The sequence below is a fragment of the Fringilla coelebs genome (genome assembly GCF_963513975.1).
Source record: "Fringilla coelebs genome assembly, chromosome: 10".
NCBI classification, from domain to species: domain Eukaryota; kingdom Metazoa; phylum Chordata; class Aves; order Passeriformes; family Fringillidae; genus Fringilla; species Fringilla coelebs.
This window is the reverse complement of record NC_140036.1, coordinates 20,979,983-21,004,647: the sequence shown is the minus strand read 5'-3', so window position 1 is coordinate 21,004,647 and position 24,665 is coordinate 20,979,983. Positions and strand designations below refer to the sequence as shown.

The 24,665-nt window shown below is 42.5% G+C and overlaps 1 protein-coding gene across 1 annotated transcript in view; it reads left to right on the top strand.

Moving 5' to 3' along the window:
* The window catches only part of FNDC3B (fibronectin type III domain containing 3B), a 184,538-nt gene extending 168,176 nt beyond the window's left edge, over nt 1-16,362 (top strand). The window contains exons 24-26 of the mRNA XM_084212475.1: nt 2,338-2,504; nt 5,250-5,377; nt 12,845-16,362. Coding sequence (XP_084068601.1) covers nt 2,338-2,504; nt 5,250-5,377; nt 12,845-13,141 — 592 coding nt within the window. The 3' untranslated portion in view covers nt 13,142-16,362. The remainder of the gene's footprint in view (nt 1-2,337; nt 2,505-5,249; nt 5,378-12,844) is intronic.
* Nucleotides 16,363-24,665: the final 8,303 nt, after the last annotated feature.

Genomic DNA, 24,665 nt, shown 5'->3' with positions numbered 1-24,665 from the left:
TAAGTCAACATTTCAATGCATAAGAGATTAAGTCCTTGCAAACAAGCTCAGAGCTGACTTGTTCTTGAGGCAGTGTATGAATGAGGCCTGGATGAAGCACAGTGAGCAATAACAGGCTTGCCAAGAAGGCAAAGGTACAGAGAGCTCATAATCAAATGTGCTTTTATAAGTAGGTTTCGATTTTAAAAATGAAATTGCAGTAATATGAACATGTTACATTACTTAAGATCATTTTAATGTATGCTGCCTCACAGTAGCAATGTGCAGTTACACTGATTGACTCAACTCTTGAGTTCATTGTGGTCCTCCAGCAGAAAGCCCAGTGGAAGCCCTCTTTCTTCAGGGATGGTCAAATCTCAGAAGTTTTAGGTATGCTTCCATTGCAGTCCTGTGGTGCAAGCTTCTCTGTAACAGTTCTTGCTTTCCTGACAGATATTTTTAGAGACAGAGAAGTAGAAATGAGTGGAGATGGGAACTGGATGGGAGTACTGGTATTAACTGAACTGGGAGTGTTAGTCCAGTTCCCAAATGACAGAAGGAGCTCAAATGTTTTTCCAGATCAGTTCCTCAGTGTTAGGAAGTGTTAGTGACCTTAATCATAACCAAAAGGTGAAAATGTCATTTGAGTCATTGGTATTGGTCATATGAATGACTGTAAATGTACCTTAGGACCAGCTTGGGGTGAGGGTGCTTGTCTGTTAGCTGGGAAGATGCATTTATCCTCCCTTGCTCACGTAACTCCACAAATGATTGCAGGGAGGTCATTGGTCTGAAATAGGCATTGGATCTTTTTTGTTCTCTGTTGCCCTTGGATTGGGGTCAGAGACAAATCTCTACACTCCTGTGAGTAGTGTGCAGGGGTTTCTGAGCCAGCTGCCTGATTGAGCTGCAAGAAGTACAGGAGGGAGAGTGTCTTGTCTCTTGAGTCTTAATGCTGTCCTGAGTATGTGTTCATTGCTCATCACCCGGGGAATCTCAAAAAATTTTATTCCATGAGCACAGGTTTGTGTCAGTCTTTTGAAATGTGCTGTGGCTGCTTACATGAGCCTCAGAAATGTGGGATAGCAGGGAGTTCTTAAGCTGGGTAAGCATAAGGTTAGGAAAGCAATTCTTTGGAAATTGGCTCTAAATTCTCCTCTTAAAAACGTGTGGGCACAGATCTTTAGTTTCCTATCAAGGGATGGGTCTCACTAAAACTCAGTAGTAAGTCACATGAATCCTCAGAGTACATTTCCAACAATTTGAATTACCTTAATATTCCCTTTTATTACAGATGGTTCTTGATCTCTGTTTGTACTTATGTGGATTGCAATCATAACGTAATACAAATTGATTTCTGTCCCTGAGAGCTAATGACAGACCCAGTTTCTTTGAAATGCTCAAATTGGTTGTACTCTGCATCTCGTGCAAAGCCAAAGGACAAAGCTAGCACCTAGATAGGGAGGTCAAAGGAAAATATCTCTTGGCTTCCTGGTGATATAAAACCTTCTGAAATGGTTAAGATACTTGAATTAGGGTACTAAATAATAAAAAAATAGTATGTGATCCTACATAGCAAATTTTCTGTTCTCCAAGGCCAGGACTATTGCATGCAGGATGTTCCCTGGTGGAGGCTGAATGGAGGATGCACAGTCTGGGTGCTTCCTCTTTATTTGCTTTTATCCCCACTGTGCTCAGCTCCTGGGGGTCAGGGGCTTAGCTAGAAATTGCTGGCTGACATAAAACTGTTAATGAAAACCATTTATCTGAGCAGAGCAATAGACAGTAGAAGTCAGATTCTCTTTAGCAACTGTATACTTTTTTTTTAAATTACATTGATTTTGTTCAGTATTACATTGTTGGCAAAGTTTGTGTGTGCTCGTTTAGTCTTGTCAAAGGAAATGTTTTGGAAGATGACACAGATGACTGCAAGACATGGCCTTTGTGTCTTAATGTGCAGATGAAGTCCAAATCAATTAGAGTCAACATATTAATTTGTTTCCATCATGCATGTAAACCAGCAGCACACCTGGTATATTGTAGCAGGACACAGGCTGAATCCATTTTGATCCCATGGTGGTAGGGAACCCACTGACAGATGTTCTTCCTGATAATTCATGCCATCATTTTGCAAGGTAATAGTAGTTTCAAAAGGGACAATGAACTTCTGCTTTCCCTGACCTCCTCATCATCATCAGTGTGTTATTAATGGGACATTTTTATATGTGTGTTTAACAGCCCTGCAGGGCACGTGGTGCCAGTTTTCACAAGATGGATACTTGGAGCTGGTAAGTGCAATAATCAGAAATGTCACTGCCACTCCATTGTAACTACATATTCTCATTTTTATTGTTTCAGGTTTATCCCAATTTATAGGGGACCAAGTCACACATACAAGATACAGAGGCTGACAGAATCCACCTGTTACTCGTTCAGAATACAGGCTGTCAATGATGCTGGGGAGGGACCTTTCTCAGAAATCTGTACCTTCTGCACAACTAAGTCACTCCCACCTGCAATCAAAGGTATGTAGTATGGTTTTTTAATGTGTAAGTAACTTGCAACTATTTATTGGTAATTGGTAAGCATGAGGGGAGGTTGTAAGGGTGACCATAAGTATGTAATAACACTTGTGAGGAACCAGTTTGTGCTGACTGTAGGTTTCTCTTGAGTTGTGAAGTACTTAATGGTGGGAAGCTATATTAAGACCCCAAAAAAAATCACACAAGCAACATAAAGGTTATGTGAGCCACAGTTGTAATAGAAAAAACTGTTCAAATGCTGCTGCTATCAGTAATGTTTGCCAGGGGATTGCCCTGGATTACCACAGCATTTATACAAGGGATCTAACAGCTGTAGTGTGTGTGTGTACCTACCAACTCAAGCTTTAGTAAAGTTTATTTTTTTGTTGTTGTGTATTTGATGTCCAACATAGACCTTCAGGGTTTATTTTTCCTTTAATGTATAAAATTAATTATGATATTTCACGTATAGAGCATTAGACCTAGAACTCAGCATGGGTTTCACTAGGAGAATTAAATGCCTAATTAAATGAAGTTTTATAATGAAATGTCTTTTACTGTGTGTAAATTTTGTCCTAAGTAATTATGCTCCTGAGGAGGAAGAGGAAGGAAGGAAGGAGCAAAAACAGTGAAAGATGTTTCATTATAAAACTTTGTGTAATTAGGCCTTTTGTTCTAGGCCTAATTAGTCCTTCTTTGGCCTCTTACAAGGGCAGTGGGTTTGCTCTATGGGTTGTCAGATCAGCTGAGCTGGAATCAAATGCACCTTTTCCCCTGGGTGCTGCAGGCTTCCCTGTCAAACCCTGTGATTTTCAGAGAGAAACAACTGTCAGTTTGTCAGAGAGGTTTTGTTTGCTTCTCTGTATTTAAAATCCAGCCTTGGTGATTTTGACACCTTTTGTAACCAAATATTTAGAGAGGGGAGAACACTGCTGGAGGTGCCTTTCCCTGCTAAGTCAGTCACCCCCAGGGAGAAAACACTCTCCAGCAAAAAACACCTGTGTGATTGAGGGTAAGGATGCTTAGCCAGAGGTGATTTATCCTGATGCACACCTTTACACAGGTGTGAGATGTGCTGCCCAGCCAAGGGAAGGGAGCTCGTGTGGCATCACCCAGGGTGCCACTGTATGTCACACTTGCATTTTGTTGACTGAAAATCCATTTTATTCAGTTAACCTCACTTAGGTGTTTGTTTTGAACTCCCAGTCTGCCTGTGGAGTTCCTGTTAAGTGTGACTCATCCCCTGGGCTGAGTATGAAGCTGAGAATCAATGGTGCAAATACCAGGTCGTGTGTGGGCTGGGACCTCAGGTACCTGACAGAGCACTGGCTGTGACAGAGAAAAGGGCATGACAAAGCTGGGCTGCTGAGCACTGCTGAGGAGAGGTGATGCCATGGGGAGGACTGGTCTGATGCCATATGACAGTGTTGATTCCCTTCTGTGCTCAGAGAAATACAAAGGAATTTATGTGATAAACTTAATTTGGCTTTTTATCTATCAGAAGGAAGTGGGTGTTCTTCTGTAAGGTCTCCTAATTACTCTCTTAGTGATGCCAACCCTAGAATAGCTTTGTTGTTAATGGCAGTGTCAGACAAAAATCTACATGTATTGAAGTGAGGGATGGAAGGAGAAGGAAAAATAATTGAGATTGTTGTCAGCTAAGATAAAGGCGTTTATTATCAGTCTCTCAACACTAGCAGATGTGCAGAGAGAAGTAAATGGATATTGATTACATTTGGGCCTTCATGATTCAAGTGTTCCTCTTGGGAAGTAACAGATCAGTCTAAAATTTGTGTAATGTATGCAGCAGCATTTGTTTCTTTGGTAGACCCTCCTGTTGTCTGTTTTTGTGGGGTTGGGGATCTGGATTGCCTTTAACAAGCTCATGTCCTTGCACATGCACATGTTAACCGCCTGATACAAGTGTTCAGCACTCTTGTTTCTCCCAGTTTTATTCTTTTATTTTTTGGTATTGTGCTTGCTGGCTCTGCCTGATCAAGAGGTTGGTGAACTCTGAATGCTGTTGCAGTTTTCTTCATGCCTTCCAGTGGCAGATGCTTTGTTGTACATAAAAATGTGCTCCCCTGTCTGTGCTCTGCTAGACTGAGCTGTGAGCTTGCCCTGGGTCAAGGCACAGCATCCCTTGGCTTTCAGCTGCTGAGAGAGCCTCTGCCGAGGACAGCAGCCTTGTAACAGCTGACAAATTGAATTTCTCTGGAGTTCTAGTGAGAGCACTAGTCTTAAGTCTGGCTAGAAATAGCAGCTCTGATCAAGTGGGCGTCAGGCTCAGATTTATATTCAAGTCCAAGTCTTGAAAATTATGCTTGTGCTTTTGCTTATCAGGCTGGACTTCGTCTCTAATACAGAAGATTCTTTAGCTTCTCTTCTCACATTCCTTCTCCTGTTTTTCCTGAATGAAATGTTTGATATTATTCCTCTCTTTCAGTGGCATGTAGCATGAGAGGGATGCACAGGCATCTCCACTGGCACAGGTGTTTGCTCAGAACTTCACAGAATTGCTGCTTTTATGAATGCCTGTGTAGTTTGTGCAGTGGCTTCTACTTTGAAAAGATCAGTTTTTGAAAGTTATCTCTAAATCCACTCCTTCTTTGTAGCAGCTCACAGAGCTGACTGGTAGGAGTTGCTCTAGCCTTTTTAAAATGTTCTGGTATATATTACAGTGCTCATAAAATAAGATTTTGGTGCAGTCTTTATATTAAACATTAGTGCATTTTCTTTTTATTGTAGCCCCTCGAGTGACACAGCTGGGAGGAAACTCCTGTGAAGTTACCTGGGAAATGGTCCCACCCATGAAGGGAGATCCTGTTGGTTATGTTCTGCAGGTACTGGTTGGAAGAGAATCTGAATACAAGCAGGTAGGGAAATGTTCTGGATTTAATATTGCTAAATTGATGGCATAATGGAAATGGTTTTAAAAATCCACTGTGCTGTTTCTTTGTACTGTATTGAATTACACCCTATGGTGATGTGTCAGGGGCACTTTGGTAAAGGCTGAGTCAAAATTAAGAGCTGTAATGGGCTGTTTTCTCCCCTAAGGGAGTATATAGAACATCATTATTTTATTGGAGTGATTTGTGTTCTTTCTGTGGTTAATCACTATTTTTAACTGTACTGACCTTTAAAAAGTTACAATTCTGTCCACCCATGCTTGCTTCTGAGCTGGCTGCTCTTAACCATTATCTGGAGATGAGATGAAGTCAGAAGATGACTCTTTCTAAGCCAGTTCCAAGTCTGTCCATCAAGGTTTTCAGTCAAGTACACGTTAAGTGGTTTGTTCATCTCTCTCATTCTTGTCTGAGGTTTTGATGCACATGTAACTGCTGTGGATCCTTTCTGTCACTGTGGAAATAAAGGCAGTGAAGTACAGCTGATCCTTCTTTCCTTTGTCTGTCTGGATTAGACATCACAAGTGGATACTTCCCCAGAGCCCCTGAAACAGATCAGCTCGTTCACAGTTAGATCTTTTATTTCATCTATCACACCTCTGGCTGTGTGATTTGCAGTGCACTTCATCTGTGTGCTCTCTTTTTCCTGTGCTTCCTTTCATTGTCATGAGGAGTCCAAATAAATCCAAATTAGGGAAATGAGATATTCTATGCTAATTAGACTCTTATGCTGTGCTAATTAAACTCTTAAAAATACGTATAAGTTAGTGCTTTCTTTGCAACTATGTCTTTGTTCCTCTTCAGACTGTTTTTGAGTGCTGCTGTGAACTAATGAATTATCAAAAACAACACAAAAAATGCAGGACAATTCATAGGGGCGATAAAGATTCAGAAACCTAATGATTGTTTTTGTCAGGAAACATTTCTGGTGCTGGTGTAGGTAATGAAACCCCTGTGTACAGTGTTGGCCTCATAATGCCAGTGGCAAGTGGAAAAGTGGAACCATTTTGCTGTTGCCTGATGTACAGAGTGGCTTTGGTGTGTCACCTCCAGTTAGAGCTTCAGTGAACCCCAGTAGCCCCAGTGTTTAAAATATTCTGGAATCCCTGGGGAGAACCGGGCACAGCTTCATGTTCCTGGCTTCATCTGCACAGTCCAGAACTTGTGGTGTGAAAAAAACAGCAGTGAAGGAAATAAAAAAATACTTTCAGGATGTTATGTTGAAGGTCTTCATTTCTCATGAGGCACGAGGCTGAGGAGGGGTTTTTGTGTGAGTTGACACCAGTGACTCCCTGGATGAGGTTCCTGGCTGGGATGCTCCAGGTGACACTGGGACTTTGCTGGCTGATAACCAGCCATGGGAAAGAGGGAGATTTCCACCGTTTCACCTTTTCCCATCAAGATGTTTTTTCTCCATCAGGACTGTGGGTGGTGTCTCAGCACTGGGTGTGCATGAGCTGCAGTGGCTGCGTGCTCTGAGCTCCTGTAATGTGCACAGAAGATAAAATACAGCAACACCTTTCAGTGATTTTCTGGCTAATACATTTCACCTCTGCTTTGACGTACCTGTGGTCACCTGTTATTATTTAACTGCAAAGTACTGGCACCAATATGTTCATTAATGTTAGTGATGTGTTAATTACCTTTGAAGTGCAAGTCCTAAATTTATTTTTAAATATGTTTTGTTCCCTGCAAGTGACAAATATATTTTGCATATGCATCTAAAGGGATATATTATACTAGAAACATTTTGCAAATTGTTTTGAAGGGTGGCACCAGTGAAATACGCTCTAGATTTTCAGGCTATTCATGGAATGCAACATCAGCCACTGATATGCTTTTGGGAAAAGCTGTCCTTTCTCTCTAGACTTGTCACACATGAGCTGTCTCCCTCCCCTGCACCCCAGTGTTTGCAGCCCTCCACAGCCCAAAAGCTGCTGATTTTCCACCATTTGATCTAGCAGAGGTGATATGAAAGTACTCAAAAATTCTTTTTTCCAGACTGAGACTATCCCTGCCCTCCTCTGGGAGAATATTTTGTAAATATTTCTCTGCTGAGAATTGTCTGAAGAACTGGATTTGTTGGAGCTAAACAGATAACATTTTAGCTCCCTGGAGAGTGTATTTTAAAAAATGCTAACTACTCCTTTCCTTTTTTCTCACAGTGTGTTCCTTTTTTGTGTATTTGTGTGCTTTATCTTTACAGATAATTTTTAAAAAGCAATGCCATGGGACAGTTCTCTTTAGGAAATCAAATCTTCCTTGTTTATGAATCAGGATGTAAGCCACAGGAGATTCCAGGAATCAGTGGCCTGGATTTGTTTTCCTGTTTCTTGCACTTCTATCCAGCATAGCTCACTCAGACAGAATTTATCTCCAAAGTGTATTAAATTGTCTCTGTGTTTGCATAGCTTTAATGTGGATTTAGGGGAGTGGGCTGGGCTGTGCAGCACCTGCAGGAGCTGCAGTTTGGGATAACAGCTGCAATGCCCAGCAGCCTAAGGTTTGGTCTCTCAGTTGAGCAGCTCTGGGGATGGAACCAACCAGGAACCAAATCCTCTTAAGAGCTGACCATGGGAAGTGAGAACTGAACTTTTTAAAGCTTCTTTGTCCTTAAATTGTTTGCTGCTGAAGCAAAATGTTCTACCTTTGAAATTTCTAAGAATTTGGAGGCAGCAGTGCCTCATCAGCTTCTGCTGCATCTCTTCTGAGAAAAAAAACTGTCTCCAAATGCTTTCCAAAAGAAGAAACAGTGTTGGTAGGGTACACTGGGTGTGTGAACATCCCCTAGCAGTTCTCAGGTCTGCACTGAGAGGTGGGTGCCTGGGAGAGCCCAGTTGGCCTCACCAAGCTCTCACTTTAATTACTGAGTTTTTGTTTGAATCATATTGTGTAGATACACACAGAATATCTGAAACACTTCAGTGAACTGATAATTTCTGTAAAGCTTAGTCAGCCAAAGATTTGGTTTCCTTCTCTATTTTCAATAAGTCAAAGGCACTTGTGCTGGTTGTGTGCCAGAATATGACAGAATTACACAGGACCTGTTGGCATTTAGCTTTATAACCCAAACCATTCTCTGATTCTATCTTTTTATCAGTATACAAAATAGGCTTTTATTAACTATTAAAGGCATTGGCCATTGCATCAGGGTGCAGCAGCCAGGTGAGGTTACCTTGCACTTTCCACTGTGCTTCTCATAGGGCAATTATGGCTGTCAGTGTTATTGTTTGGAAAGGAGGGAGATGGGGTTGGAATTATTTAATGAGATCAGTGAAATTGAGAAATCCTTGCCTGCAGGAATTCGCTGTCTCTCTAGCTCCATCAGTAGGATCAAATACCATAAGAGTCTTCAGCAGCAGTTTATTACTTGTGATGATATTTCCATTGAGAGAGCCAGGCAAAAAGCTCATCACATTTTTATTGTATTCTGAAGTGTGCAAACCAAAAAGCTGGTTTTAGGAACTGAAAGTGATAAATTGGATGGGCACTTCACTTTGGCTTGTTGGCCACCAAAGCATAATGTGCTACATATAAAATAATATTCCTGCTTCATAGAGTTATATTTGATTTCACCTTTGTTTGGCAGATTTAAAGACCTTATTCAGAGTTGTCAAGGGTTTCTTCTGTTGTGTGTGTGAAGTCCACTTGCAGAGTGTAGCAGTGTTCACAACCAAATGTGTTTGTGCTGGGGGCAGCCTTCCACAGCTCTGAGGTGCTGCTGCAGCCCCTGGCAGAGGGTGCAGAGGCTGCTCTCAGGAGTGGGTGACAATATAACAATTGTTTACCTGTTCCTGATAGGTAGGTCCACTGAGGTGAATACTCATCAAACCACTGAAAGCAGGACAATTTCCATAACTGCCTTAGTGCTACTGCAGGAAGTGCTTTGTCTTTATCATTGGTGAATATTAGCTCACATAATCTATCTGTCTACTTTCAACAATTTTTCAAAGTTCCCTTACAGATACACTCTTCTCTCACTTGGCTGTCTGGCTTTTTTCTGAGAAGTGCTGTTGAATAGCTGGCTTGAGTGAACTTGGCCATCTGTACTTGTTAGACTGTAATGAAGATACAGGTTTTTGATTTAGCCAAGCCTGGCCTCCAGTTACACTGGTATTCACCACCCTGACAGAACAAAACAAGTCAAAAAACAGGATTAATTTTTTTTTTTTTTACTGGACAGGATTTTTTTCAGTGCAAAGACAAGTTGCATATATGGAATTGCTAGTATCTCTTAAATGTAATTTATGAAGTTTAGATTGTAAATTTTTTTTAATTAAATGTCATTATTTGGATTTTTCATTTTGGTTCAGAAATGGTCATATTGGTTGCAAAGGTTTGCTTGTGGCAAAGGCAGGTAGAGCTTATCTGGCTATATGTTTTGAAATTAAATTATTAATTACAGCAGCACCAGAAAGCAAATCTTGCTGACAATTATTTTATGAGGGCTTGGAGTTGCCCTGACTCGGAATCTAAAGAAATTGAGTCAGGTGGAAGAATCCTGACTCAGTCCTGTGGGACAACAGAGTTGCCCACACCAGGAGGGTATTAGAAATGGAATTGCCATTGGAGAGCAGAGTGGCAGAGGCATTCTTGGGACAGGGGGCTGCTTTGCTAGCAGATGTTTCAACCCTCACATCACTTCTGTGGGCTGCTACAGCACTTTCAGTTTTGTTTTCCCTGCAATTACTGTAACCCAGTGACTCACTCCTCCCTGGCACTGGGAAGACAAGCAAAGACAAGAGGAAAGGCAGCTGTGCATGGCTGTGGCCACTCACGGGGGTTTACGGGACAAATTTGTTGTATTCCTGTCACTTGACCTGGAGGGAACTTCCTGTAAATGCTGAGCAATACTTGAGCAAGGCAACGTTTATTTAAGTGTTGTTTCTTGGTCTGTGCCTCAGGTCCAGGAGACATGAGCCAGTTAGAGGGGTTGTGCTTAGTCTGGAAACCCAGACTCGCCATCATTCAAACTGCATTTGGAAAAGCTGCGAAAGCTGAAAAGGAAGGAAGACAAATGAAAGAGACACCTTAATCTTTTTGTCACAGACCTTCTCAAAAAATCAACAACTGACTGTTTAACCAAGGCATGAGTCTCAGGGGCCAGCAGGGCAGGAAAGCTGGGAAGCTGAACTCTTTAAGTGGTCTTCTTCCCTTTCCTCCTCATTTCTAACTCCAGAGTAACACACAGGAAATCCTCCATGGGCTTGGGACTAGTTTCCCACTTGTTCCCCTTTTCTAAGATGAGTCCTTGCCTCTGGGAGGGCAGAGATGCTCTCAGCCTTCTGCTCCCACAGCCAAGAGGAGGGAAATGCTAAATGAGCAGAGGAAGAAGCATGTGAAGCTCAGGATGTTTTCCCAGCAGACACGACTTTTTTCATTTCATAAAATGCCAGTCTCAACACCCCTCCATTATATAAATTATTTGTTTTCAGAGTTTGGGAATATTTCCAGTGGGTTTTTTCCATTTAAATCACAAAATTGTCTCAGATACTGTTTTTTCTCTCCTTTCTGATACTGTGACTTGTGCTCTGAGTCATGTGGTACCTACATTTGATTAACGTAAATAGGTGATGGGTTTGGATTAGTAAACAACCAAATATAATGCAATCAAGAGGAAATTTTTCCCACCTTAATAATATTTTATTATTTCCACAGTTCTGAAAGTGCAATTTCTGACAAGATTGCTGTTTCTTGAGAGAAATGTGAGGGAAAATTACATTAAAATTACATTTGTAAGCGATTTTACAACTACACATTGAATGACTTCCAATAACCTCGTTTGCAGGTTTCCTTCCTTTTGGGGCCAGACAGGGTGATTATGTCCCAGACATGTTTTAGGCATACAGTCACACTTTCAGAGTGCAGAAATATGTTTGTAGCATTTGTCACACCCACAGTGATTAGTGTGTGCTGTCGTTGCCGCGCTGAGTGATGTGTTTGTCGTCTGTCCCTGTGTGCACTGTGTTGAGACTTGTTGAGAAGTTCTCCACTGCCTCTGTTTTTCCAAAATCTGTGTTGATCCAGTGAGTTCCTTCCTTTGAGAAGTTTGATGCCTGGAGAGGGCACCTAGAACAGAGGCTAGGCAGAGTTAGAGAATAAAGTAGGTGTTTATTAAAGGCCTTCAGCAGGTACACCTGAGCGGTGCAAAAACCCTGTAGAGGCTACAGCCAAGATGGACAATGGCAATGAGTTTCTCAGACAGATGTAAGCTTGATCTATTTGCATGTCAGTGGCTAATTGTCCAATTACACCTTCAGGTAATGGAGTCACATTCCCCCAGTTTGCTCCCCCAAAATTCATTTTTGTTTATATTATATTGTATGTATTTGGGGGTTTTATTTATATTATTAAACTTATATTTTCTATTTTATATTTTATTGTTATTATATTAGTTTATATTCTATTTATATTCTATTAGTTGATGTTATATTCTATTAGTTTGTTATATTCTATTCTAATTATATTATATATTATTACATCTATCCTCTATCTTCTATCTTCTCTCTATCTTCTCTATATCTTCTCTCTATCTTCTCTCTTCTCTTCTCTCTTGTCTCTCTTCTTTCTTCTATCTTCTGTCTTCTATCTTCTCTCTGTATCTTCCCTCTTCTCTCTATACCTTCCACCTTCTATCTTCTCTCTATCTTCTCTCTATCTTCTATCTTCTATCTTCTCTCTTCTCTCTTCTCTCTTCTCTCTATCTTCTCTCTTCTCTCTATATCTTCACTCTTCTCTCTATATCTTCCATCTTCTATCTTCTCTCTATCTTCTATCTTCTCTCTATCTTCTATCTTCTCTCTTCTCTCTATATCTTCGCTCTTCTCTCTATATCTTCTATCATCTTCTCTCTATCTTCTATCTTCTATCTTCTCTCTTCTCTCTATCTTCTCTCTTCTCTCTATATCTTCGCTCTTCTCTCTATATCTTCGCTCTTCTCTCTATATCTTCCATCTTCTATCTTCTCTCTATCTTCTATCTACTCTCTTCTCTCTATATCTTCTCTCTTCTATCTTCTCTATCTTCTATCTTCTCTCTATATCTTCTCTCTTCTCTTTATATCTTCTCTCTTCTCTCTATATCTTCTATCTTCTATCTTCTCTCTATCTTCTATCTTCTATCTTATATCTTCTATCTTATATTATATCTTATATATTATATTATATTATATATTATATTCATTTTTTGGGGCCTGAGGCTGCGAGGGTGCCCTTGGTTCTGAGGCCTGGAGGGATTGTTTTGTTTGACCAAACTGTGTAGAGCGCTTACTGACACTCTGTATGAAGTTCACTAGTACAGGATCTGAAAAACATGAGAGTTAAAATGTAGGGCCTCATACTGAGGCCTCGTACTGAGGCCTTCCAGGCTGGAGCCCTGGCGCCGCTTGCGGCGGGCCGGGGCCGTGTCTGACCGCGCTGCCTGCTTTGTGTTTTCAAGGTCTACAAGGGAGAAGAAACCACATTCCACATCTCAGGCCTTCAGGTGAACACGGACTATCGGTTCCGCGTGTGCGCCTGCCGCCGCTGCCTGGAGCCGTGGCAGGAGCTGAGCGGGCCCTTCAGCCCCTCGGCGGCCTTCGCGCTGCAGCGGAGCGCGCTGGCGCTGCCGGCCGGGCCCGCCAAGGCCAAGGCCGCGCTGCCCACGGACGAGCAGTTCGCCGCCCTCATCGTGCTGGGCTTCGCCAGCCTCTCCATCATCTTCGCCTGCATATTGCAGTACTTCTTTATGAAGTAGGCCGTTCCGCCGGGGTTTAAAGTACAGGTTTAACTAATGCTACGCATTATAATCCACACATTTATGCAGATATTCCTCCTCTTTTTTTTTTTTTTTTTTTTTGTTTGTTTTTTGGTTTGGAAGTCCTTCGTTCTACCGTGCGTTTTATATACTGCTCTTGTTTTATACGGTTAAAGATGAATCAGTGTTTTGATGCACCTTTTTGAAATTCAGAACTAGGAAGTGGTCAAACTGGAGAAACAAGCAAACCAGATACCAAAAGCAAGCTTTTGTTTTTCCTTCGCGATTTCAAAATTGTCAACAATTTGCCTTTTCGATGTTGGTTTTTGGCTTTTTTTTCACTGAAGTTCATGCAGTCTCTTATTTTATCTTACTATTTAGGAAATTTTAATAATGAGTCACTTTTTTTGTCTCTTCTTTTTCCTTCTAAACATTAGTCACAAATATGAATAGTGGTAAGACTAGAATACAGTGTTAGTCAAGTACCAGTTTTTCCTTGAACAGTATTAGCAATGTTGCCTACATTTGCCCCAGTTTCACTACATTTGCCCCAGTTTTTCAAGATAAAACCTAAGTTTTTATTTTAACTGTTTAGTGCATTTAAATTGGAACAACATCCTGCAGTTGAAAAACGTTTTTAGTTGCCTGTTATTTTTACAGTTACAAACACTATAAACTGCCTGTATAAGAAATCAAATAACCAAACTACGTATAAATTATGAAGCATTGTAGATCTTTTTTTTTTACCATTTTGAGTCCTAGCAGTAATTTTAAGTAAGAGGGCATTGTGCAATAGTTAGTTATTCCCATGTTCAGCTATTTAAAAGCTGCTTTAACTTGTCTGTTTGTCACTGTATATAACTATTCCTAATCTAATACTAGATATTATTCTATTACGTTCAGCCTGATTTATATGATTCGAGCTGGTGACAGCTTACTGCCTCTACTGAATTAGGTGAGAGTTACACTCAATGGAAGCAAACTTTACTGTCAGTTGATCTTTTTTTTTTTATTATTAATATTATTGTTATTTTTTAGAGGGGTATCTATTTTATGGAACTTTATGGAGGTATCAGAAATCACATCTGTTTGTTTTAAATGCCTTAGAAGGGTGTCTATGCTGTTCTTACCACGGGGCTGATTGAAATAACTTGGTACCTGGCAAAACTGAGATGAGAGTCCTGCAGAGGAATGGTCCCTGCTCTGGTGGCAGTGTCCCCCTCCTGCCTGCCCCTTCCCAGACACATTTTAATCCATCGAGACACTAGATTTTTTAATTCTTGAGTCATGGGGTTATTTATATTAAGACAACATTGTGCGAGTACCTCAGGGACATAAATGAGCTGGAGGTGCAAATAGATTCCAAAAGGGTGCAACAGACACAGTGTATTTCCCTGCCTCTTGTTTTTGTATATTTTTGCTACTTGATTTTGCTTTTGTCCTATCTTTTTTGTGCTCTGTCTCCATCGTCTAAGATTCAGTGTCCTGTACTAGCATAATATTCCCTTAACCAAAGTAATGGGGAAAAAAACAACATTATTTTTGTTTTTAGGTTTATTTATACTATATACTGCATACAGTACTTTAAATACCAATTACAGTGCAATCTTTTTATTTATTGTAAAAAAATAAAAAATAAAAAGTGTACTTATGTACTAATCTAATCCCCCTCTCCACCCTCCCCATAGCATGTTACATTTTGTCTGTTTTATACTGTTGTACTTTAGGTCAACTTTTTACCTGGCAGCATTCCTAGTATTATTAATCTTCTTGCATTTTCTTGTGTTTTTGAAGATGGGAGCATCTAGTACATTAAATGCCAAAAAAAACCCATTATCAGTGATTCAAACGTTTACATGTATCCAAAAACAAAATCATCTCTGGAAAGAAAGTGCTAAGATCAATGAATTATTCTTTGTGCCTCTCTAGATGTAGCAAATATTAGAAATGTTCTGTATTTTGTTATTGACTATAATTAGTTTGATTTAGCCTTGCAAACTAATGGCATTGAGCTAAATATATATATTTTTTTGTTTTTTGCCAAAGTCATGGCTTGTCAAATTTATTTACATCTTATTTAAATTTATTTGTGATATGAAACTCTGTGACCTTGCATCTGTATTTTGTGAGCAAAAAGTATACAGCTGTTTTCATTGGAGGGGAGAAGAGTGTATTTTTTAAAAAGATGAAAAGACCGCTAGTTTGGAAAAACCCAGAAATTTGAATAGATTGCCTTTTTTTATTTTTGGTATATTGTTTGAGCAGTGCTGCTATGAAATCCGAGCTTGACACCTTTTTTTTAAGAAAAAAAAAAAAAACTGCTTTAATAAAGAAAGGAAAAAACCCCGATGAGCTCTAGATTAGCCATTTTGAAAGTTTGAAATACGAGTGCTACTACAAGCAGTGAGCAGAGTGGAGGGGAGAGCGGTCAGTCACACCCAGAGCATCCCTGTCACTGCTGATCTGTTGGGTCCCTTTTTAACCTCACCAGCCAGAGCCCCCAGTCCAAGGCTGGAGCAGCTGGGACAGGCCCAGTGGATTTGGCATTTTCAGCCTGTGTCTCCTGCCACAGCGATCTGATTGTCACCCGTGTGTCAGTGCCAAAGGTCGCTGATGTCACACCCTTCTGTGCTGAGGGAGGTTGTCCCTGACCCACCACTGCTGATGCCTTGGCCCTTCCCAAACCCCCTCGTGCCCCTGGTCCAGCAGTGGCAGGTGTTGGATCCAGCCCCAGGGCGCTCTGCTCTCACAGAAATCACCACCACCAACAAAGGTAGAATGAAACACTAAGTATTTAATACCCTTAAGGAAGGAGAGAGATGTTTTTATATTGTTCTGCCTTTTTCTTTATGAACTTGAAGTGTTTTCTAATCCTGTTTGTTGGCTCCAGTAGCTCAGTATTCAGTGTCACGATTGAGAAGTGCCCTAATTGAATGTGTATGAAACTTATCCTTGCACAGTTCTTTAAATTGAAAAAGAAAAATAAAATGGTTTTACCTCACTATGGGAACATACATTCCAAGCTTTTCAACTTTAAAAAAAAAAATAATCAGAAGTTTTCTTGTATTGTAAATTTTAGACTATTTCATATGCATTATATTAAAACTGCCATATCAATTTTAATGTATAGATTTTGCAAATACTACACTATGTATGTAAGACTTAACTGTATCTGTAGTGTATATGTAATATATTTATGCCCAATAAATGTTTTAATTCTTTCTGTTTTAATTCTATATTTTAATTGAACACAGCCCTTTGGGTCGACGTGGCCCCTTCTGGCAGGTCAGTGCTGTTGTGCATCCTGGAGCAAGGGTGGGAGCCCTGAATTTACCTCAGGCTGTTTCTGCTCTGTGATTGGAGTGATTTTTGTGGTTTTGTGAAGAGTAAGTTTATAGTGATAATCTGAAAGTCAGGTGTTCTAGTGACTGCGTTTAAATAGCTTGAATGAAAAATTAAGGATTTATATTTATAAAAACATACCTAGGTTTGTTCTCTCTGAGTAATTAAACTCTTGAAATACTAGAGCTTTTAACTTCCTAATTATGTGCAATGAATTCAGTTTCTCATCATGATGAAATAATCCAGTATGTGTACATGTTTCTTGTCAAACACATTCATGTTAATTTTTTAATGCTTTTCTTCAAGTCACTGCATAAATACAGCAATTGATTTGTTTGCCTTTTTAATTACTGCAGTTTACAACATGAGTGGGGTTTTCCTAGGGGAATACTTTTTTCACTTGGTTGCTCAGCTTTTTTATTTAAGCAGTGCATGCCAAGACGATCTCTTTAACAAAATCTTTTAAATTTGTCTATAAAATAGTAATCAGCACTTTTGACATCTGAGGAGACCTTTTATTTTCAGTGGTTCCTGTTTGATTGCCAGGGGTGTCTTCAGAGATGCTGGAGGGCAGCGAGAGCCCATGGGAGAGAAACAGGATTTAAACATTTGCTGTTGGAGTTGTGGCTGTTACCTTGTGCTGTGATCACAGGTTTTTGCAGAGGTGCTGGGTGCCTTTCCCACGCCCAGGCTGTGCAGAGCTGGGTAAGTAGCCCTGAATTCACCACGGATTTTGTTTGGTGAGGAAGCGCACAGCAGGTAATACCCGGGCTTGGCTGATGCTGTATTTACCAGCAGCTCTTTGCCTGCTGGCAAGAGAAGTATCAACTTTGAGAAGTTCTGGAAGAGAGCAGAGGCTGGTATTTTGGGTATTTCAGTGGTGGAGGGTGCAGCACGTGTCACAGTGCGAGCAGTGCCAGGTGTGCCCCGGCACCGCGCGGTCCCTGGGCTGGCGCTGCCGTTTCTATGGCAGCAGCGATTCTCTCCTCTCAGTAATCACAGAGCTGCTCAAAAACCAACGCCTGGAATTTGTTTTGCTCCTCACTTCAGTCGCTCCTGCCAGCTCAGAGCACGTTTGGTGTGGTGCAGGAGAGCTGAGCCCCGTTGGAAGGGGGGTTTCTCTGAGGAACCGGGGGGTCAAGGCCACATGTGGCACGAGCTGAGCCACGCGCTCCCCGGAGGAGTTGGGAACAAACAGGACCTGGAGTGACATCAGTTCACCCCCTGTGGAGCTTTTCCACAGGCTCACCTGTGTCTTTGAATTTTAGATGCTCAAATCCAGCGTGCTATAAAAGAAAAAGCTGAAGCAGGGGTGGGTCATAGCACCAGTGCTGTGCCAGAGGATGGAGGCTCTCCTGCCTGTTGCTCCCATCCTGAAGCATAGCTGAGGTATTTAAAATCCCCCTGAAAATTAAATACTTGGGCTGGAAGCAGATTATCATTAAAGCCCCTTGAACCCAAACTGTTCTGTGATTCCATTCTATGAATTTGTGGCCTGTGGACATGGGATGATTCTTCTCCAACATTAATGACGTCTACATCAACAGGATGGTTCTGTTAGACCTGTCTTGCAGCCAGAGGTGTCAGAGACAGGAAGAAATTTGTGTGGCAATATGAAGTATAAATTACATTTCCTCTGCAAATCCTTTTCTAGAACTATTGCAGAGTTCATGATGTATTGTCATTTATTGATGTGGTATTGAATTCTATTCTCTGTCCTTAACCTGGCCTGGAGTAAAGATGCAAATGTTTTCTTTATTTTCCTCCCCACGAGTAAGTAGAGATGAAGATGAACATTTTGTTTCACTGTTTTTATGACTGAGCAGAAAAGCCAGCTGAGATCCCCTGAAAGGGCTATTTTATTGGTACTACATTCTGAACAATTACATCTATTTTTGCTCTTGACAATTACTCTTACAATGCCCAGTTTCTTGGCTTCAGTGAAATAAAAAGAAGCTTCACACACAGTGGATTAGCCTGGGATCTGCTGTTATCTAAGTGAATGTGCTGTTACTGGTTTGAGTAGTTACATTTACTGCACTAATTGGTGGCATAGATGGTCTTGCATGCAATCAAAGCTATTTTTAGGTCTCCTGACATGATTAATAAATAACTGCTTGGGTCAGTGTGCTCAGTGGATGTCATTTCTTAGTAATTTTATTAGCTCATCTCTCTCACTTTCTGTCATATGAAAGCTATTACTCTCTACAAATAAAATGGAGCAAACAGTAGGGATGCAGATATCTTGTGAGGATTAACTTGTGAATGGAGTTGAGAAATTCACCCTAATCCAATGCAAATATTGTCTTTTTAAATTTCTAGCTCAAATGCTCTTCCTTTCTATAAAAGGCTTGTGAGTTGGGGGTGCTGTCCTGGGCTCAGAGGCTGTGCAGCACTGGTGATGTTGGTGTTCCCTGGCTGCACTGGGCAGGATGCACTCAGTTCCTGCCCAGCCATGGCTGCAGTTCTTCAGGGTTTGCTGAGAAAATCAGGTCTTTGCCCTCAGCAGGGCCAGATACCCCCTGGGATGCTGCTGTGTGCAGTTTGTATTGCTGGATGGAGCTCTGGGTTAGGGTTCTCTGTGGCTTGTTCTTGTGCTCTCTATGTCTCTGTCCTGTGTCTTGCTTAAGGTGTCGGGTGATCGACTTCAGTGTTCTGAAACCAGAAGCATCCCAGCTGTACAAAGCTCTGGTTATTCTCTGAATGAGCCTTGTCTGGTGCAAGCCCCTTCCCCTGGCTCCCATCAGGCAGGCTCACAGGAAGGGGTGTTGGATACAGAGCTGGCACAGCCTTGGCACTGGCACTGCTCTGGCTGCCTGGCTGAGTCCAGGTTCCACTGCAGTGTGGGAAATCAGGCATGAGCCCACAGCAAAGACTGAGAGGAAGAGGTAAATACAAACCTCTCATGGGTTTGGACACCACAGCTGGTCTGAGGTGAGTTCCCTGTGAGGGTGGCGTGCTCCTGGCACAGGCTGCCCAGAGAAGTTGTGGGTGCCCCATCCCTGGAAGTGCTCGTAGCCAGGTTGGGTTGGTTCTGAGCAACCTGGGATAGTGGGAGATGTCCCTGCCCATGTCAGGGTGTTGAGACTAGATGGTCTTTAAGGTCTCTTCCAACCCAAACCATCCCATGATTCCACATCCCAGCAGTAGTCCTGAGATCCTCAGGCATCTGAGGGATAAATCCCACACTAGCACTCCTCTCCTGGATCCAGGGTACCAGCCAGGGCACATAGAAACCCTTGTGCTGCCTGCCCACTTATCCCCCTCCTCACAAACTAACAATAGTTCAGTGGGTTCAAAACTCCACATTCAATCAAAACTAACTCAGGTGATTGCACCTTTCACAGCCCCACGCTGGTGCCACCAGGGTGGCACAGCAGATTTTAGAAAAATCAGTCTCATTGTCACTGCTTGATAAAAACACCAAAGTGCTTTGACTGGGCAGGATGTGACCATGAATCTTGGCTTCATTTTGGGAGAATTTGTAGAATGCATTGTTACTGCTTTGTCTCAGACTGCTGTGTTAAAGCTGTTTAAATCCTGCTCCTCAGAGCTCGTGGTGCTGTCTCACTGCAGAGCAGGCTCGTGGTGTCAGATTCCCTGCCTGCCCACCTTAATGAGCCCTGATTTGCAGCCCCAGGTCATTAGTGAAAGGAGGCTGTGCAGCCGAGAACAATGTGGATAGAGGTTTGGAAATAGCCATGCCTTTTCTTTCTCACAGACAGTGCTGCAATCATGTGAAAATCAATCAGAACATGAGAAAAAAGCAAAGGATCTTTTGATCCAGTAGCATCAAAAATGGGGGCAAGTGCTGGGAGAGCATCTCCTGAGCCCTCAGAGCAGCCTCTGAAGGGGAGAGTGGGGTACTTTACTCCTGAGAGCAATTTTGCCTTATGGACTCACACACGTCACAAAACCATTATTTTGCTGCCGGTGAAAGAATCAGAGCAGGTGTGGAAAGCCATAAAAAGCCTTTATTTGGAGAAACAGAGTGGTACAGTGGGAGGAGCACCCTGTGGCTCTCAGAAGGGTGTATTTGTACACAGAAGTGGGAGCTGAGTTTGGCAGCTGGGCATTTGTGGTTGGGATGCTGATTTAGGAGTCAGCCCTCCTTCCTCCTGGGGGCTGCTCCCATCCCTTGGGGTGGTTTGCTGGGATACTGCAGAACACTTGAGGGGCTCTGCTCACACTGTGCTTCCTTCTCAGCCCACTCCTGGCCAGCTGTGTGAGGGTTTGGCAGGGTGTCAGGGGTCCAGGTGACACTGCACATCAGTGTGCACCGTGGGTTTGGAGGTGTTTGCCCTCCAAAACTCTGCTGCTCCTCTCTCTGAGCAGAAGTGGGTCAGTGTGTTTGCAGGTCTCAGAGAAACGAGCACTCAGCATCACCAGGTCGGCTCCAAGAAGAAGCCCAGGTGCTTTTTGTCCTGATCCAGGTAATTGGGTTAATGAGAGGCGCTGAGTTTTGGTCTTAGGGGAAAAGTGATGGCATGCACCCATCCACAACTCACATGGGGAAGGGCCACAGCACACAAGCACTGGACTTGCAAGGGAATGGAGACCTTGGTGCTGGAGAAAGCACTGAGGAGGCCTATTAAAGACCCACAAAGTGTGTTAATTGCATGGGATAATTCTAATGTGCTATCTTGTGTGCTGGAATGACAACTGGACTAAGGCTTGACAGTGAGTGACTGCAGAAACCTGTTTGCCTGCATCAATACAAGGTGGATTAAATTTTCCTTTTCTCCACTGTACTTGCATAATCACAATTTAGAGATAAGAGGCCAATTCTGATCTAACATTTGCTTTTCTTTTTTTTTCCTAAACAGCAGCAGGCAGGGTTGTGGTTTCATGATCTGACAGAGCTGGCACAGCTGGACCCCATCATCTAACAATTACTTTGGGCAAAATTTTGGCCAGGGATGTGGCACATGAAGCCAAACCCCTGTGGGTTTTACCTGTCTCTCACCAGAACTCGTGTTTCAGAGGGAAAAGCCATTGGCAAGCATGTCTGCGTGAGGAGATGGTTTTGCTCCTGTGAAGTTTATGCAGAGCTGGGAAGGATTCTGGGTGGTCCATCAGGTGGGGATATAGGAGGTGGGGCTGAAGGGGGTGTGTGTCACTGCCCTCCGTGAATGAGGGACCTGCCCAAAGGAGCAGAGATTTCCCATTAACAGCACAGGAGCTTCCAGGTGCTGCTCTGGGCAGGGTGTGACTGCAGCTGCCCGAGCCTGACTGCAGTGAGTGTCCAGCTGCCAGGGCACCTGGGACATCAGCTCCTGCTGCTGCCTCTGCTGGCTCATCCTGGGGGTTCCTGGGGAGCTCCTGTGTGGATGCAGGGGCTGGTGCAAGGATTCCTGGGCAGACACAAACCCCCTGCAGCTGTGGGCTCACCATGCACAGCAGGGATGCAGAGCCAGGGCTGTGGAAGCAGAGTACACGGTGTCTCTGCAGTGTCAGCCAGAGGCTGCTTGTTTCCCAAATAAAGTTTGGGAATAAATGGGCTACAGTGCTGAGCATTCTGACAGCACAGCTCAGGAACAGAAAACTGATGTTGGGAGCTGCCAGACCCAGCCCAAACCCAGGAATGACATGCAGAGGGAGCAAGCAGATCCACACCCCATCACTCTGGGATAGCAGGGTTTGAGCAAGGGGTTAAAATGCCAAGGGCTTTGATTTAATTTTTGTAAAATAGGGCTGGTGCTTTTTATTGGGAATTGTGGGGGTAAAATGTAGTTATGGTGCTTTCAGCTGGGGGTGAGGAGGGTGGTTCAGGATGTAATAGCAGGATCATTCCTGGCAGATGAGTTAAATCTTTTTGTTCCAAATTTGAATTTACTTCTCAAGATGTAATTTACCTCTTCAAGGCCATGGGATTTTTGCAAAAGATACAAGCTTTATGGAAGCCCATCCAGAAACATCCACTGGGCTCAGAGCAGCAGCACCCTAAAAACCAGCAGATCCATGACAGAGAGGGGCTTCCCTTGGGTGTTTAGGTATCTGCTGATTTTAATGGGCTTATGCAAATGTCATTTGATACAAACTTACATAACTGCTGAATATCAATTCAAATTTTGACAGAAAGTGCTGGTTTTCCAGTATTTTTTTTTTTTGGCAAGCAATACAATGGGACATGATTTTCTGCTTGTGCGTGCCTCCATCAAAGGTACTTTTGTAAAATGAATGGTAAAGTCCTTTTGACCTATTTCATCACCAATTTAACTCATTGCCAAGACAGAAAATGCAGCCAAATTGTTCTTGTTTATTTGTGGAGCTGTGATACAAAATGTAGAGGTGGAAAAGCTTTTAAAACTGGGACTGTTTAATGAATGAACTTTCAGTTATTTTCTCTGTGGGCTGCTCACATTCAAGTCAGTAAGAATACAGCAAAATTTTGACTCTTACAGTCTCTATGCCTTTTTTTTTTTTTTTTTCAGTCAGAACTGGCAAGGCTTGTTCTCTCAGGGAGAGTTTCCAGAAATGGAAAGGTTCAAGCCTGAAAAAACTCTTTCCTGCAGAGCTGCCCTGTCTCCCACACCAATGAACAGCCCAGTGCCTGCGAGGCACTCTTGTCTTCCCCCCGTGAAAAATGGATCTCAAAAACCATGTCCAAGCCCAAAACTGAATGGGAGGCACAGCTTTGCCCTTTCATGTAGGGAAGGCTTTGGGGAGAAGCTACCAGGAATGCAAGATGCTGCAGAAGTGCCCTGGGAGGCAGAGGAGAAAGGCTTTGTGTGTGCTGGGAAATGTTTGCCAGGACAGTCCAGCATCACTGTGCCAGCACAGGTTGTTTTGTCACTGCCCTCTGCACCTGCAGCAGCCACTCTGCCCCTGTCCATCCTGCCAGAGACAAGCAGGAGGAGCCTTGTCCCTTGTTGGTACCTGGGACACACTGATGATGCCTACCTTGGACTGACTTCACTGCTCTTGGGTAAAAAACACTCCTCAAATCTTGCTCACTTTTTTTTTTTTTTCTCCCCATGAAGTTATTTCTTACAACTTGGGCAGGGTCAGGTTGGATGGAGCCCTGAGCAATCTGATCTAATGGGTGGCATCCTGCCCATAGCAGAGGGTTGGCACTAGAGAGTCTTTAAGGTCCCTTTGGTGTTCTGTGATTCTCTGAATAACACCTTGGACAGGAAATGCTGGATTCATCCATCAATGCAGGTGGATCTTTTTGAAGGCATCAGACAAAATTTGATTTTATGATGCCAAAGTGAGGGTTATCCAGGTTTTGAGGGGGGTTTTTTTCCTGCTTTCCATATAAAAGCAGTTCATTATGTACCAGTCTGAAGCAGCCGTTCCTCTGGTGCTGGTGTGCTGGTGTGACCCCAGTGGCTTTAGAGGAGCCACATAGAAAAGTTTTGGTACTGAGGGCAGCAACACTAATGGCTGGTGTAGTGACAGCTACAGTGTGTTAAATGTTTGTGCTCCCTGCTAGATATGAAGTATTTTCCTGCTTGTGCAAGAGTCCTACAAAAGTAGCTATTTCTCTTTAATAATAATTTGTGTACTTTGCTAGATTTCTCCAAGGACTTGGAGAAATGAGTCCAACTCCTCAGTTAGAAGGAAGGAAGAAGTCCTGTCCTCCCTGTCTTTCTGACTTTTGTGACCCTAGATCAAATGTTTTAAATTTCATTCTATACACAAAATTGTGGAAATTTTACAGTGTTGGTAGAGCTAAAATTTACATTTTCTCTGATGAAGTGCTTAGGCTAAATGAAATTATTAGTATGTTTGTAGTTTGTATACACAAATGTGTCCACACAGAGGTTTAGTGTTGCAGTTACTCTGACTAAACAAAACAGCTGAATCAATTTTGTTACACAGATTTGGGGAACAAAACGAAAATATAAATACGAGAAAAAAAAATAAATCCAGTTGTGTGAATCACACTGGGTCCTCCCCCACCACAGAGCCACAGGGTTATAAAGGGTCTGATCACTTTATTTCTTTTTCTGTTCACATTTAACAGCACAGACACAGCTGAGATTTGAAACACCGATGTGACGCCGGGTGTGTGTGTGGTTTGTTTGTACAGACATTTTGTTGCTGAGCTCACATCTGCACCCTCTTTCCTTGGTTCCCAAATGTCTTGTTTCCCTGAGTTGCATGAATTCTGCCACCAGACCTGCTTGCCAGTCGGTGAGGGAGAGAGCAGCGTGGGCAGCCAGGTGCCTGCGGG